Source organism: Lobosporangium transversale, assembly GCF_002105155.1.
Source record: "Lobosporangium transversale strain NRRL 3116 chromosome Unknown BCR41scaffold_58, whole genome shotgun sequence".
NCBI classification, from domain to species: Eukaryota; Fungi; Mortierellomycota; class Mortierellomycetes; order Mortierellales; family Mortierellaceae; genus Lobosporangium; species Lobosporangium transversale.
This window is the reverse complement of record NW_019029036.1, coordinates 38,562-52,380: the sequence shown is the minus strand read 5'-3', so window position 1 is coordinate 52,380 and position 13,819 is coordinate 38,562. Positions and strand designations below refer to the sequence as shown.

At 44.2% G+C, this 13,819-nt stretch overlaps 2 protein-coding genes across 2 annotated transcripts; both read right to left on the bottom strand.

Moving 5' to 3' along the window:
- Positions 1-5,592: 5,592 nt before the first annotated feature.
- BCR41DRAFT_198723 (hypothetical protein) lies at positions 5,593-6,668 on the bottom strand. The gene has a single exon (XM_022019867.1). It carries the CDS (start codon positions 6,382-6,384, stop codon positions 5,665-5,667), a length of 720 nt encoding a protein of 239 aa, XP_021876452.1. The 5' UTR covers positions 6,385-6,668; the 3' UTR covers positions 5,593-5,664.
- Positions 6,669-11,682: 5,014 nt separating this feature from the next.
- Positions 11,683-13,819, bottom strand: BCR41DRAFT_313271 (rab-GTPase-TBC domain-containing protein; the record flags this gene model as incomplete). The annotated part of the gene is made up of 5 exons (XM_022021120.1): positions 11,683-11,928; positions 12,013-12,591; positions 12,757-13,080; positions 13,138-13,305; positions 13,514-13,819. Coding segments are annotated over 5 exons (1,623 nt in total), but the record flags the coding sequence as incomplete, so codon positions are not given.

Here is a 13,819-nt window from a genome sequence, read left to right as displayed (position 1 = left end):
CCCCTTTCCCCTCTTTCTCCCTTGCATGCCCAAGGCATTTAGATCTTTTATTTATTTATCTATTTATTTATTTTTTTTACCGTTGATGAAAGACGCGCTCTGTAAGGAAAAAAGAAAAAAAAAAATAAAAAAATAAAAAGTTCTCAGTTTTATGTCGTTTAACATCTTTTATTCTTTTTTAACCAACCAATCAACACTTTGGCTCGCTTTGCTTTGCTTTGCTTTGCTTTGCTTTGCTTTGCTTTGCTTTGCTTTGCTTTGCTTTGCTTTGCTTTGCTTTGCTTTGCTTAAAAAAAAAAAAAAAAAAAAAAAAGAAACCAACCATGCATGACCTCCATTATTTCTAACCAGAGCCTCATGCTTGTCGAAAGAAACACGACATTTTTGTTTTCCCCGACGAACCGGTCTCAAATAAAGTAAAATACTTCTTTAAATATGAGCCCAATCTTGTTGTCAACAAGTAGGTTTACTTGTTACAACAGGTCGGTTTACTTGTTGCAACAGAAGGTTACGTGGCACAACCAGTTCGCTAGCTGCAAGCAAAGACAGTTCTTTATCTTCCTCATCACCTTTCAATCTAGTGAATCATTGCCCTAGCATCATGTTAGTGCAGTTGTTTTCAGTTTGCTTGCCAGACATTTTATCTTCGTAGTTTAACCGGCTCTGATTCCGTTCTGTACAGTTGATTTCGCCTAAATGTTTTCTCAATCTAGGTCCTACCGAAAGGATTATTCGTTAATTATGGCCGCCGGTGACTGAACACTTCGCCTTTTCGTGCTTCTTTTTTTTTTTTTTTTTTTTTTTGGAGTCTCTCCACTTGTGGCGACATCAATCCCTCCTAACATTTCATGTGTGGAGTATAACAGCTTCAGCTTCATTGCCTGGGGCCAGTTAGTGGTTGGTCCTCTCTCGCCATTTTTTTTTCTTCTTTTTTTTTTCCTCAACCAAATACAACTCCGCAGTCGTCGCCCGGTCCTATCGAGTTTGCTACCCATGTTGTCCTGCCTTCCAGTTGCTCACCATGCCCTTTGGCAATGCGCCAGTAAATCTCAGTCTGTGTCGCTCCAATCTTGCCTACCGAGTCATTTTATATCCAAAATCTGTTATATCTTCTGTATATCCTTCTGGATGGTAAAAACACATCAACCATCTTGTTGAGAAACTAGTGATATATGACATATGCATTTATCTTCTAAAGACGTTTAATATCCTTCATGTATGAATACTAGGTTGATGGAGCACCTGCACACTCATTGAAGTTGTCGCACACACGATTCATAAGCGCGCTCAATCTTACATTATGATTATTCACAGGAAGGATTAGATATTATCAATAAATTCATTGAAGTTTAATTTATTAATGTGATGGATCTGGTTCCCTGGATTGATCTGGAAGTGCTACGAAGGACGCACTATCCTCATTATCAGAGTAGCCATGGTCCATATATGTGTGACCTCTTTTTATTCCTTCTGACCGAGAAAACTAAAAATAAAATAAATAAAATCTAGCGTTCGCTCTGATCTACTCTCTATCTAGTAACGAGTGAAAAGAAAAGGGAGGTGTGGGAGGGACATATGTCCCATGGCTACTCTGATAATGAGGATAGTGCGTCCTTCGTAGCACTTCCAGATCATTATCCTCGTAGCCATGGTCCATATGTGACTTCAGAGCGAACCAAAAACCGATGTCGTCAAATTTGAATGGGTTTTGCGGGAAACACGGTAGTGTTTGTTGAAAACCTTGTCAGACGACCAATTCCCTTGAACCATGATATCTTGGGTTGATACGCCAGCGATGGCTGCCAAGGTTGATCCTATAGCGCGTGGCTTTGGAGGAGGCCGTTTCGACGGAAGATTTGGAATCCGACGTGTGATTTCATTCATAAAAGTGCCTATGGTACTGACCCTAAGGACTTTGGACTTGTCTTTCACAAAACGCATAAGAGGATTGAATTTATAATCCTGATCTTTGTGGTGCTCGATTTCGAGAGGTGTGTCCGCTATCCGTCTGGTGTATTCTGTATAGGCCTCGACTGGGCAAATTTTCTTGTCGTTAGGGTGTCTACCTACGAAGATCGACTTTATGATGCGCTGCCCATCGCGCCGTTCCTTAGGGAAGACTATGGTAAGGAGAAGACCCTTTTCATTGATCTCTGACTTTGACACATCAATGCAACCGATATCATCTGGCCGGAGAAACGCACAAACGCCTAAGAGCCAGCAGAGCTTGCGAGAGAGCTTAGGCATATCAAGATCCACATTGTCCTCCATGCGGAAGTATGAAAGGATGGGTGAAATGTCGAGTGCGGATACGTGCTCCATTTGAAATACGCCAGTACTTTTCATTGCTGCCATGAACCGCTGAAAGTAGATGTTGCCTGTGATCACGGATGTGTCGTCGTAAAGCTTTAAGATGGCTGATTTTTTGTTAAGAGTGGTATTCCTACTCCAAGAATAAATAATCCGCGCATGGCATAAATAGTTAACCACAGCAATTGCATTTGGCGTACTAGGGTCGAAGCCTTCTTGTTGAGCCCATACTGCGAAAGCTTCTTGAGTTGGAAGATATTGTCGACGTGTTTTGCTGTTGGCACCCGCTGAATCTAGTAGAGTGATAGCGGATGGTGAGAGTGCTGCATCTAGATCTTTACGTCGCCTCTTATTCTCCATGCTGTCAATGACCAGAGTGGATTCTTGCTGAGGAGATCGCTTGCGCTTCCGACGGCTGGTAGGACTGCTTCCCGAGGGATCGGGATTGGTGGTGCTACTGCCATCTCCTTGATGGTTGGGAACCATATTGCACTCGGCCACCATGGGGTTATTATTGCTGCTGTCAGTTTCTGGGTCTGTATCCTCTCCAAGATGATTGATAGAAGATTCCATGGGGGGCAAATGTAAAGGTTGCCCATCTCTGTCCAGTTGTGTTGAAGGGCGTCTATCTTCAGAGCATCTGGATGGAATTTCCATGAGACAAATGCCGGTAGCTGTTTGTTCTGTGCTGACGCAAATAGGTCCACCTGATGTGGGCCCCATTGGTGTTCCAGTTGTTGAAAGAATGGGCGACTGATCCTCCATTCCAATTGCGATATCATTCGCCGTGACGGTGCATCCGCTGGGTTGAATGCAGATGGGATGTATGTCGTCCGAAGTCGAGTCCCTGTTGCTAGGCAGTGACGCCATAACGTGTCCGCTAGTGTCATTAGTTCCGGAGACCTCGTCCCTCCGAACCTGTTGATGTGTGCAATCGTCGTCGTGTTGTCGCATATGATGTTGATCATTTTGCCCTGTGTTATTGGTAGTTGAACAGCTCGAAGAACTGTCTGTAGTTCCTTCCAGTTGATGTGGTGGTCTTTCTCTTGTGGAGTCCATTTGCCACTCCATGTTTGATTGTTGATCACGATCCCCCATCCGGTGTCCGATGCATCCGTGTATATGTCAATTTGTGTCTGTTGTTGAATCCATGACAGACCATTCCATGACGTCAGTTGCTCCTTCCACCATTGAAGGTTCTCCTTGGCTGGTTCCGTGAGGGTGACCGTGTCTGACCAAGAAGCTCCCTTGGCTTTTAGTGCTGTGTTCTTGAGGTGAAGCAGATTCCGTGTCATGAATCGCGCTGGGAACACTGCCATAGATGTTGCCATTGCTTTCCCGACGAACGAAGAAAGTTCCCTTAAAGAAGTGGCGCCTTTTCGTAGCAGCTTTCCTGCCTCGCGCCGTATGTCCCTGACTTTGGATTTCGGAACTGTGACAGTCATATCCCGGGAGTTGATGGTAAAGCCTAAATGGTCTATTTTCTGTGACGGGATCAACGTAGACTTGGCTTCCTTGATGAGGAATCCTAGCGCTGCCAACTTGTCTTGCACTAGTTGAGTGAACTGGATTGATTGTTCTTTGTTCTTGGCTAGGATTATTAAATCGTCTAGGTACGCTGATATGTGAATTCCTCGTCGTCGTGCCCATTTGAGGAAAGGCTTGAGAACTTTGGTGAACACTAGCGGAGAGAGTGAGAGCCCGAAGGGAAGTGTACGGAATTGAAATTTCCGGTTCTTCCATTGGAACTGTAGATAATGACGATAATCTGGATGGATTAGTACGTGAAGAAATGCGTCTGATAGGTCGATGCTTGTCATAAAGTCGTTCTTCTGTAACATTGCGCATACTGTCGTCATCGTCTCCATTTTGAAGTGCCGCTCTGAGACGTAGGCATTCAACGGTCTTAGATTTAAGACTGGTCGAATGTCCCCGGTTTTCTTGGGGATAGTGAATATTCGGCTCTTGAAACCAGGGCCCGAAGCGACCTCTATTGCTCTTTTGGCTAAGAGTGCGATTACCTCTTGATCGATCGCCTTCTCTTCCTCCGCTGCTACTCGAGCTTGGTACGCTGTTGAACTGGATATCGGTGGCCGTTTGTGGAAAGGGATTTTGAATCCCTCGGAGACGACCGACTTGACCCATTCGTTGTCGGTTATGAGAGCCCATGCTTCTCTGTAAATCTGTAAACGGTCACCTACTGCTGGCCTGCAGTCTGTGCCTGACTTGTCTGGTTGAATTGAGGGGTTTGGTAGCCTCGGCCTCGGCCTCGTCCCCCTCTCCTTGGATTTTGGCCTCGCCCAAAAAAAGAACCATTGTCATTTTGATAGTGGGCGGTCTGAGTTTGACCCGATGGATGAGATTGGCTAGAATTAGAAGTGGGTCTGTAAGTATTTGCGCTAAAGAAACTCCGGTTTTGAGTCCTCCTGTTGTATGCCCGTTGTCTTGTCGGGTTAGTAGCCTGACGAACACTCTTTGCCAATTTGCTGGCTTCAATGAAGTCTGAAGTAGAGACAATTGGTGGATCAACTGTGTGCTTGGTGACTGAAATTTTGTGCGCTTGGTAAACAAGGTCCTCTCTGTCGCTTGACATTTGCTGTGCCAGGTGTGCAATATGTTCACGCATTGTCTGTGCGAGCTGTAAACACGCTTGTGCGACCGCAGGGTCAACTTCGTAGGAAAACATTTCCGTGGCAAATTGATCAAGTGGTCTTGTAAGGTTTGCCAATCGTGATTGATAGCGTGAGATTGTTTTGTCCATGGAACTGTGGTGAGAGGAAGAGTCGGGCCAGTCAATGAGTGCCGATTTGGGTGCAGAATAGGTTTGGGTTGTGTTTTTGGCAAAAGGCTGCATCTCTTTAGCCATTTCTGTTGCATATGCAAGATCGTCTGCACGGTTTCCAGATTTATGTTTGAAAAAATCTTTCCCGTCCATTGCTGGGTAGTGGACGAGAATGGAGTCGTCAGGGGTAATTTCGTAAGCTGGTTCCTTTGGAACCAAGTAGGGGTTCGATCGACTGGATTCAGAGCTAGTCGAGAGAGCCTCAAGCCGGCTGGTGAGTGTAGCCAGCTGGCTCTGGAGAGAATGTATAATTGGATCAGAAGTGTCATACTCGCTCATTTGGAACTTCAATACGCTGGATGTGTTCCTGAGCGAGAAAAAAGAAGATAGAGAGTAGATCAGAGCGAACGCTAGATTTTATTTATTTTATTTTTAGTTTTCTCGGTCAGAAGGAATAAAAAGAGGTCACACATATATGGACCATGGCTACGAGGATAATTAAAATTTCCAAAAGCTCTGATCAAATCATAACAATTAGATCCTCATCCTAATCTTCATTCTATTCGGCATCCTCATCGTACTCTAAGCATTATTAAAATGTCATCCCACAATTCTCGCCGTATCTCATCTGGGTCATTCACCCGTGATCCACTCGACACCCCCGTGCCGTCGTTTCCCCATATCAATTGTGTGATAGTCCCTCTCCCCCATATCATTGTGAACTTCAACCAATCGAAATAATATGGGGCGTAGTAAAAAATATGGTTGCATACAACACAACGGGATTGATGACACCTCAAGTTCTCACTGCGATGCTCGAGAAACTCTTTGTGAACCTTCCCCTCAAGGTGTTCCTCTATGCATGGAATAGGACAATTAAATTTGGCCAACAGTACCAATCGGAGGCTTCTAATCAAATCGAAGCTGCTGAAGTGGATCCCATGGTACAACACCTGTCCGAAGAACCAGAGGTCTCTGTTGGTGATATAAACGTGACAGAGGAGGAGTATGATAGGCACCTGCAGCCATTCCTTTCCAGTACTTCCCGCACTCAATGCCGTGTCATCATTGAGCCAACTGACGATGGAGATGATGAAGGAGAGGCGGGAGAGGAGGCGAGCGTCAATGGGTATTTTTAATACGATATCCCTGCGGAGGCCACAATTACCAACTATTTTGACAAGCTGGGGCCTTTGCTCTCCACCGCAATACATCACAGAAGCTCTACTTCCCAGCAACGAATGTATCCAGTAGACGAAATGATGGTTCGATTCTTTGGTCAAAGCGCACATATTGTTCGTATGAAAAGCAAGCCAATTCCCGAGGTCTCAATGTGTGTCGGCCTAGCACAAGCACGCAATTTACCCTGGGAAATTTTTCGGTATAAAAAGCATTGGGATTCTCCTAAAACTCTCGCAGTACAAAACACATTCGCACACAACACTTGGGGGACACTTTGTTGTCAATAATAACCGTGTTACTTTGTCTAAGGACGTCCTCGCTACCCTTAACACTTCGTTTGACAATCTGTTAGTATCAGCCATAAAAGCTGACAAAGCAAATATCATACAACAGTGCCAAAGAGAGCTTGATGACACACTCCCGAAACAACTTGCAGATACCCTCTCCGCGGCTCTTGTAGCTGTCGAAAATAATTCACATATGAATAATTTGGGTAAAGATTTCACCTATAAGATGCTCCGTGCTACTGCCATTGAGTTTTCAGCTCAAGTTCAGATGCTACGAGCCACTGCAGAATTCCAACAGCCGAATCTTGGTTTAAAGGTATAAGACAATTGTTTCCCTTTGGTTTGCTCCTAGATTAAAACAAATCTATTCTAAGATCAACTCTACTTCCTTTCTAGAATACCAAGAAAGAAGCCTCGAAAAAGAAGCCCAGCAAGCCCAAGCCATCTCGTCGACAGAACGAATTGAACAAGTTCAAAGGACCAAAAGGCCCCTCGATGGCAAAGAAGGACAAGAAGAAAGGTGGTACCCCGTCGCCCTCCAAGAAACCACCCATGCAAAAGAAAGGAAAAGGCCCCGCGAGAAAAGCCCTTCCCCCACAGAAAAAACAGAAAAAGTAGATTTGCATGAATTTGTAGGAGTCAACAACATGTCTTCCATACAAACCATTCCTCAGGATATTCTTCACGTTCTAAATAAAGGAGTCAATTTCAATATACATAAACCACCTAATTATGTTGTTCTATCTTCAGAACTAAAGAAATTGCGAAATCAAATTTGTAGGAATGTCAATAGACTAGATATCAACCGAGCTAATGTTCTGTTCGATGCCTACAAACCTCAGTTAATTAAAAACTTAACAAAAATTAGAGAAAATAATCCTCATAAGAAACTCCTTACTAAAATCAACAAGACCATTAAATCTATGCTTACCCATAAACTTATCATCGGCCCTGCTGATAAAAACTTAGGACTCACTATCATGGACCTAGCCTGGTATACATCCCAGACTACGAAACTACTTACAGACACATCCTGTTATGTCCCGTGCCCTTCGTTTTCCATTGATCATATGATTAGTTCACTCTTTTCTATAGTCAATCTCAGTCCTCTCAGGATTAAAAATACTTTAACCTCAGAAGCTAAACTTATAAGAGATAATGTTAGAAATAATCCTAACTTCTATAGTGTCCCGGTTATGTATCTTTTACCCAAAATACACAAGTCACCTACTGGTGCTAGACCTATAGTCCCCTCTTTCCCTTGGATAGCACACACTATTAGTCAGTTTGTCGATAGAAACTTGCGTCCTCTATTACATGAGTTCCCTAGAGATCTTCCCGACACTCCCACACTAATACGATATCTAGAAAACCTTAACCTTGACCCTGAAAGCCAATACTCATTAGCGGTTTTCGATGTCATTAATATGTATGGCAATATCGACTTTAATGAAGCCAGAAAGACCATACTCCAATACTTCTGCAATCATCCTCATAACTATGAAATTCAAGTCTGCTTGAAACTTGCAGAATGGGTTAATAAGAACTGCCTTGTCTCTGACCTCAACAACACCTACAGACAAGTCAAAGGCTTAGCTATGGGAACCCCCATGGCACCCACCATAGCTCGCCTCTTTGCATGCTGGGTTGAGAAAAAACAAAAGTTCCATGGAGTCTTTCCCGCCAACCTGCCCGTTGACGATAATTCTCCTCTTTCTCAATATAAACTCGATTTCTTTGACATCACCCTGTTCCGATATATTGATGATGGCTTGGCCATTATTCGTACATCCAAACACGACCTCCTCCCCTGGTCTACCGAGACGTTTACTCTTCTGAAACCCTATATTGACATACAACTTCATAAGATATATGCCTCAAGTCAAAGTCTTAATATAACCACCGACCATGGTAAAATTGGTCAACAAGTGGTCATGCTAGATCTTCTTATTTCCGTCGATAACAATATAAGTCCGTCTCGACTTATCATTGCCCCCTTCGATAAATCCGTTAATAAACACCTCTATACCGACCCAGATGCATACTATCCTAGGGAATATGTATTTAACTGGATCAATGGTGAAATCAAAGACTTATTAGAAATTCTAGTCAGTCTTCTTTCCACACCCATGCCAATGGCACCTGCTTCTTCTTACAACAAATTTACAATGGAACAGGTGAAGGAAGTAATGGAAAATTTTCTCGGGAGGTCCGAGAATAAAAGCCCCATTGCTTTTTTGGATTGGGGCCGTCGCCTGTACAGAGTAACTTTCCGTCAGAAGGCGGGTTTCTACAGTCTGTACAAGGCATACAGAAAAAAAACAATGAAGAGATTGAAACGTTTCTTCAAAACAAAGAGATTCGGCAGCAAGTCGATATCTATTTGTCCAACTGGCGTCAAAATGTATTGGATACTCTAATCTGTGTTAATTGGTTATTGGTTATTGGTTGGTGGTTGGATCTATATACTTACACGGAATTAAACCGACTTTAGGAGCCACGGATGAACAAACAGCACCACCATCACCAGCCGGTTAAAGCGGCCCAGTCGAGTGAAGTCAGTAAGAGCTTCGTACTCGATGGCACGAATGTTTCGGAGATCTTGATGCAGATCAGGAAGACGGTATTCGATACCCCCAACGAGCAGAAATTGGGTTACTCCGAATTCTTGTATGTATTTCGTTTTTGCTACAGTCTTCAGTTTCAACCTTTGCCTTTGTTAACCGTGGTGATTTTAATAGGGCCGCCAGTTTCATCTTCTGCAAGGAGTTGGTGTCGTCCAGCCTTCCGCCTCAGGTGACCGAGGCTCTATATTATATTCCAATAAAGGAGCAGATGACAGAAGGCGATGTGCGCTTCATACGAGATTCTGCTTCGAAAGCGAAGAAACAGGATTATGAAGTGTATCTTGACAATTTTTCTGAAGAGAAGGAAGGGATAAAGCGGTGCCTGTTCAAGGTACTCCAAAAGTGGGCTGAGCAACCCAATTTTTGGACGGGTATACAGGAATTGGGAAACGAGGCTACATATACCAACAGTGTCATCGTTCCTATGATTGATGGTATATTGTCTGGTTTTTTGTTCAATAGACTAGAGTAAGTAAGCCTTCATTCTTTGATGCAGAAAAGTAATGTTTTTATTTATTGTTATTATTAAAAAGTCGCGTTTTTTTTTTTTTTTTTTTTTTTTTTTTTTGTGCAGTGATAAAAAGCTCGTCCTTCCCAAATACTGCCAAAACGAGCTCAGACCTGATGTCGCCTGGTCTAAAGGAGGGATACCATTCATGATAGCGGAGGTCAAATGCCTCCATCTTGATAACGGATACCTTTGCAGTCGATGTCGGTACTTTGAAAGAGGAATCCATTGCAGTTAAAACTTTCTCAGCTTGCTCATCATACTGTAACAATGTAGGTGACTGAGGGATTTCAGATCGCTCCATGAAGCACGAATGTGTGAGTGATTGTGTGCGCGCGAGAAAGGCGAGAGGTACCGCCAAGGGATACTCACGAAATACGCCACCAATTCTTTCTATATCAACGGTCTCTTTGGTGACCTATTTATTTGGCCAAACGTTTATAATTGACTGAATGAAAAAAAAAAAAAAAAAAAAAAAAAAAAAACTTCAGGGCTAAAGCTTACTTGTTTAGACAGGGTGTATGCTGTACAACATGATGGAAAGGTATATACTTTTTATTACGTTTATAAATATCACAAATAAAAATAAATAACAAAATAAATGGCAATATGTAAAAAAAACTAAGGGGGGATATATGTTATTTGACAAAAAAGCAAATGCATGCATTCGTTTTTTTTTTTTTTTTTTTTTTTTTTTTTCTGGTGTTTTTTTTTTTTTTGGTTGTTGTTATTGTTGGTTTTTTTTTTTTTTTTTTTTTTTTTTTTTTTTTTTTTTAATTAGTTTGTCTCGCTGGTGGACCGACGGAAACCAAGGCTAAACATGCTAGTGCTACGTGTGGATTGGCTCCGCTTAAGCTTGTGGGCAGGGTCACCCTCCGCCGCAACCATGAACTTACGGGTGCCAAATCCATTACTGTTCGTTGGAGTTGTTGGGACAACTCCTGCACTAGCTGCCTTCTCACTTGGCCAACCTTTACGGACCAAAGCCGCTGGTCGTGGTGATGACAGGGACTCACGTCCAGAATGAGTAGAATCAAGTGTATCAGAGCTCTCACGACGGGTCAGCGTCCTTGGTGAGCTGCTTCCATCTCTTTGAGAATCACCAGAGACACGGAAATATCCTTCCCTATCTCCCAAACCTGGTGACTTTGGAATAGTCTCATAAAAGCTCATGGCTCGGGGCGAGGAAGAGCCACTTCGAGGGTTCATCATCGAGTACATCGCGGCCTCGTTCAATGATTTACGGACACTGCGATTACGGCTCAGACCCGGGTTCGCTGCTGCGAACGCAGCGCTCATCTCCAGTTCCTTGATCTTCTCTTGAAGAGATTGACGTTCAACTTGGCCCTCCAACCAGAGCTTCTTGGTCTCCTCAAACTGTTGACGCATCACATTCATATCCCTCTCAAACGTATCGCGCTCATGACGGACATTGTCGAGCTCCATAGCCATGGCCATCTTAGAGTCCTGCAAGACAATCTGTTGGTCTTGAAGCATCACCACTGCCTCCCTTGAATCCATCAAGATCTTCTCGATCGATTGAGTCTTCAGTCGCTGGGCCTCGACCTCGTTCATGGCCTCCATCACCAAAACCTTGGAGTGAACAAGCTCCGAAGTAACATGGGCCAACTCACGCTCTGCAGCCTTCAGGCGCTTAGTGAGGTCAGCATTTTGGGCTTGGACACTAACATCGGCAACAGCGATCGCATTAAGAGAGGCAACCGATGAAGCTTTGGTCTCAGTCTCGTCTTCGTTCTCATCCTCGTGTGAGTGTGTTGACCAACTCGAGCTAGCACGACGTTCCTTGTCATCTTCATTATCAGACTCATGGACGGTAGTTCGGGGCGAAGATGTCATCATGGTAGAGGCTGTATCACTCTGGCTCATGATCGAAGGCGAGATCGCACTCATCATGGATGCTCGGTTCTGTTGTCGTTCCAGTTGTATCAGCTGTCGACGCAGGTTTTCAATCTCTTCCAAGTACTGCATCTTCTCCATCTTGGCCGTCACTACTGCTTCAGTCACCTCCGCATGGTCCCTCTGCAGCGTTGATAAGGCCTTGGCCAAATCTTGGATTTGTTCATGAAGCATTGCTTCCTTTGGACTGTTGTTACCGCTATTTCCACCATTACCGGACCGTGCGTTTGAGCCTCCAGTCGAGTCGTCATCGTCGAATGTCAAGCTGACAGAGGATCCAAACGAGGCTGCGATCGAGAGACGGCTAGCACCACGCTTGGCCTTTTGGGTAGGAGAAGGGGGCGAAGGAGATGGAGATGGGGACTTCTTGGGTGCAGCAGCAGCAGCAGCAGCAGCCACTGCCGCAGCAGCCTTTGAGGCACCAAATCGATCTCTAAACCTTTTACTGGTCACTTCGCCTGCACGCTTCTGCTGATCCTCTAATTCAGCCAAGTAGGCCATAGCCAAAGCATCGAGCTTATCCTTCGAGATCTCGGACGAGAGAGCCATCGCATCCTTGATAACACTGCCTGCATTATCTTCGTAGACATCATACAGCTTCGTCGAAAGCACCTCCAACAGATCTTCAAACTCTTGAAGTTGCATCAACCTTTCCTCATTCTTCTTCAAGAATGCCACTGCCACTCTCATGATCGTCTCTGGTGCGCCCTCCGAGAAGACAACGTCATAGATCCGAAGCACTAACTGTAATGGGTATGTGTACGCAAACAGGGACAAGAACCACTGGGATGCATACATGGCTGCATGGATCGAATGGAATGACAGGTGGGCATGCAACATTGGTAGATGTTCTGACAACAAGGCCGAGAATTGATAGAGACGCAATTGAAGACCCTCCATGTTCAATGTAAACATGGTGCGCATGTCATATGTCTCCATCAGACGTACAAACACACAGAAAGCCTCTTTTTCGTCCATCTATTTAAAAAATAAAGAAGCAAAGACGTAAGCATCGCCACTTGAGTTGTATTAACTAGATTTTTTTTTTTAAAAAAAAAAAAAAAAAAAAAAATATATGTAAAATCTCCTTACGTTCATAAGCAAAGGTCCGACGAGGAATCCAAGTCCTTGACAGTAACCAACGTGTGGATCATAGAGTGAATAGGCTTTGAGGATATTGCCGAGCATCTCCTGTCCTTTGCCCCCCTCCTCCTTGAACATATCAATCTGTGGGAATGTTCTTGCAAGATCGCGCTGGATGATGCGCTCGTAGGGCGAATGCTCCTTCAGGAGCTGGGTATACATTGTCTCGAGGTACGTTGATGAGGCCTGAGACATGGATTGCCAGATCAATCCACGGAGTTTGGATGGTAAGCCCTGACGCACGCGAGCTGCCAAAAGATGTGGCAACTTGCTGGCCACTGCATTATAGTCTTGAACAAGCATTCCCCAGAACTCCCAATCGATCTCTTCATCACCCTCTTGATGCTCCATTATCTTGGAGCCTGATGACATTGGGTCAACCGTCTCTGAATTAGGGCTGTTGAGTGTGGCCGTTGAGTCTGCAATCAGCTTGTGAAGAGTGTTGAGATTGCCCTTGAGCACATTGGACTCGATACAAACCGACTTTGGGTCTGTATCTAATAGTCCATTTTGACGTTCTAGGCGAGCCAACAAAAAGGAGGTCGAGTCCTGTGGATCCAAAAAAGCATAAGCAGAAAAAATATTGCGTTATTAATAGGGCATTAGGGCAAAAGAAAAAAAAGAAAAGAAAAACTTCTTGGTTCTTTTTGTCTGTGTGTCTGTTGTGTTTATGCTGATTGGGCGTTGATGGTTGTGTTTATGTGTGTGGTGCGCGTGTGGCAATGCTATTTTTACGATTTTTTTTTTATGTGTTTACCTGTGGTGGCAGGAGACTATTCTGTTCTTCCAACTTTTGAAGCAAATCCTGATCCACAGTCGTTCCGGATGGTAGAGGATCCAAACGACCGGCCTTCAACTTTGAGAAATGGCCCTTGGGTTGGGGAAGAAGGAAACCCAATGTTGTATTGCTATTCAAACGAGCCCTGCTGACCGCAGCAGAGGGTGAGGTGAGGAAAGAAGAAGTGGAAGTAACACCACCGATTCTGCTGTGGCTGTGAAGACCGGTCTCAAGACCATGGGACAGCGTCTCGGACGAGGCATTATCTAGAATATCGTCAAGCAT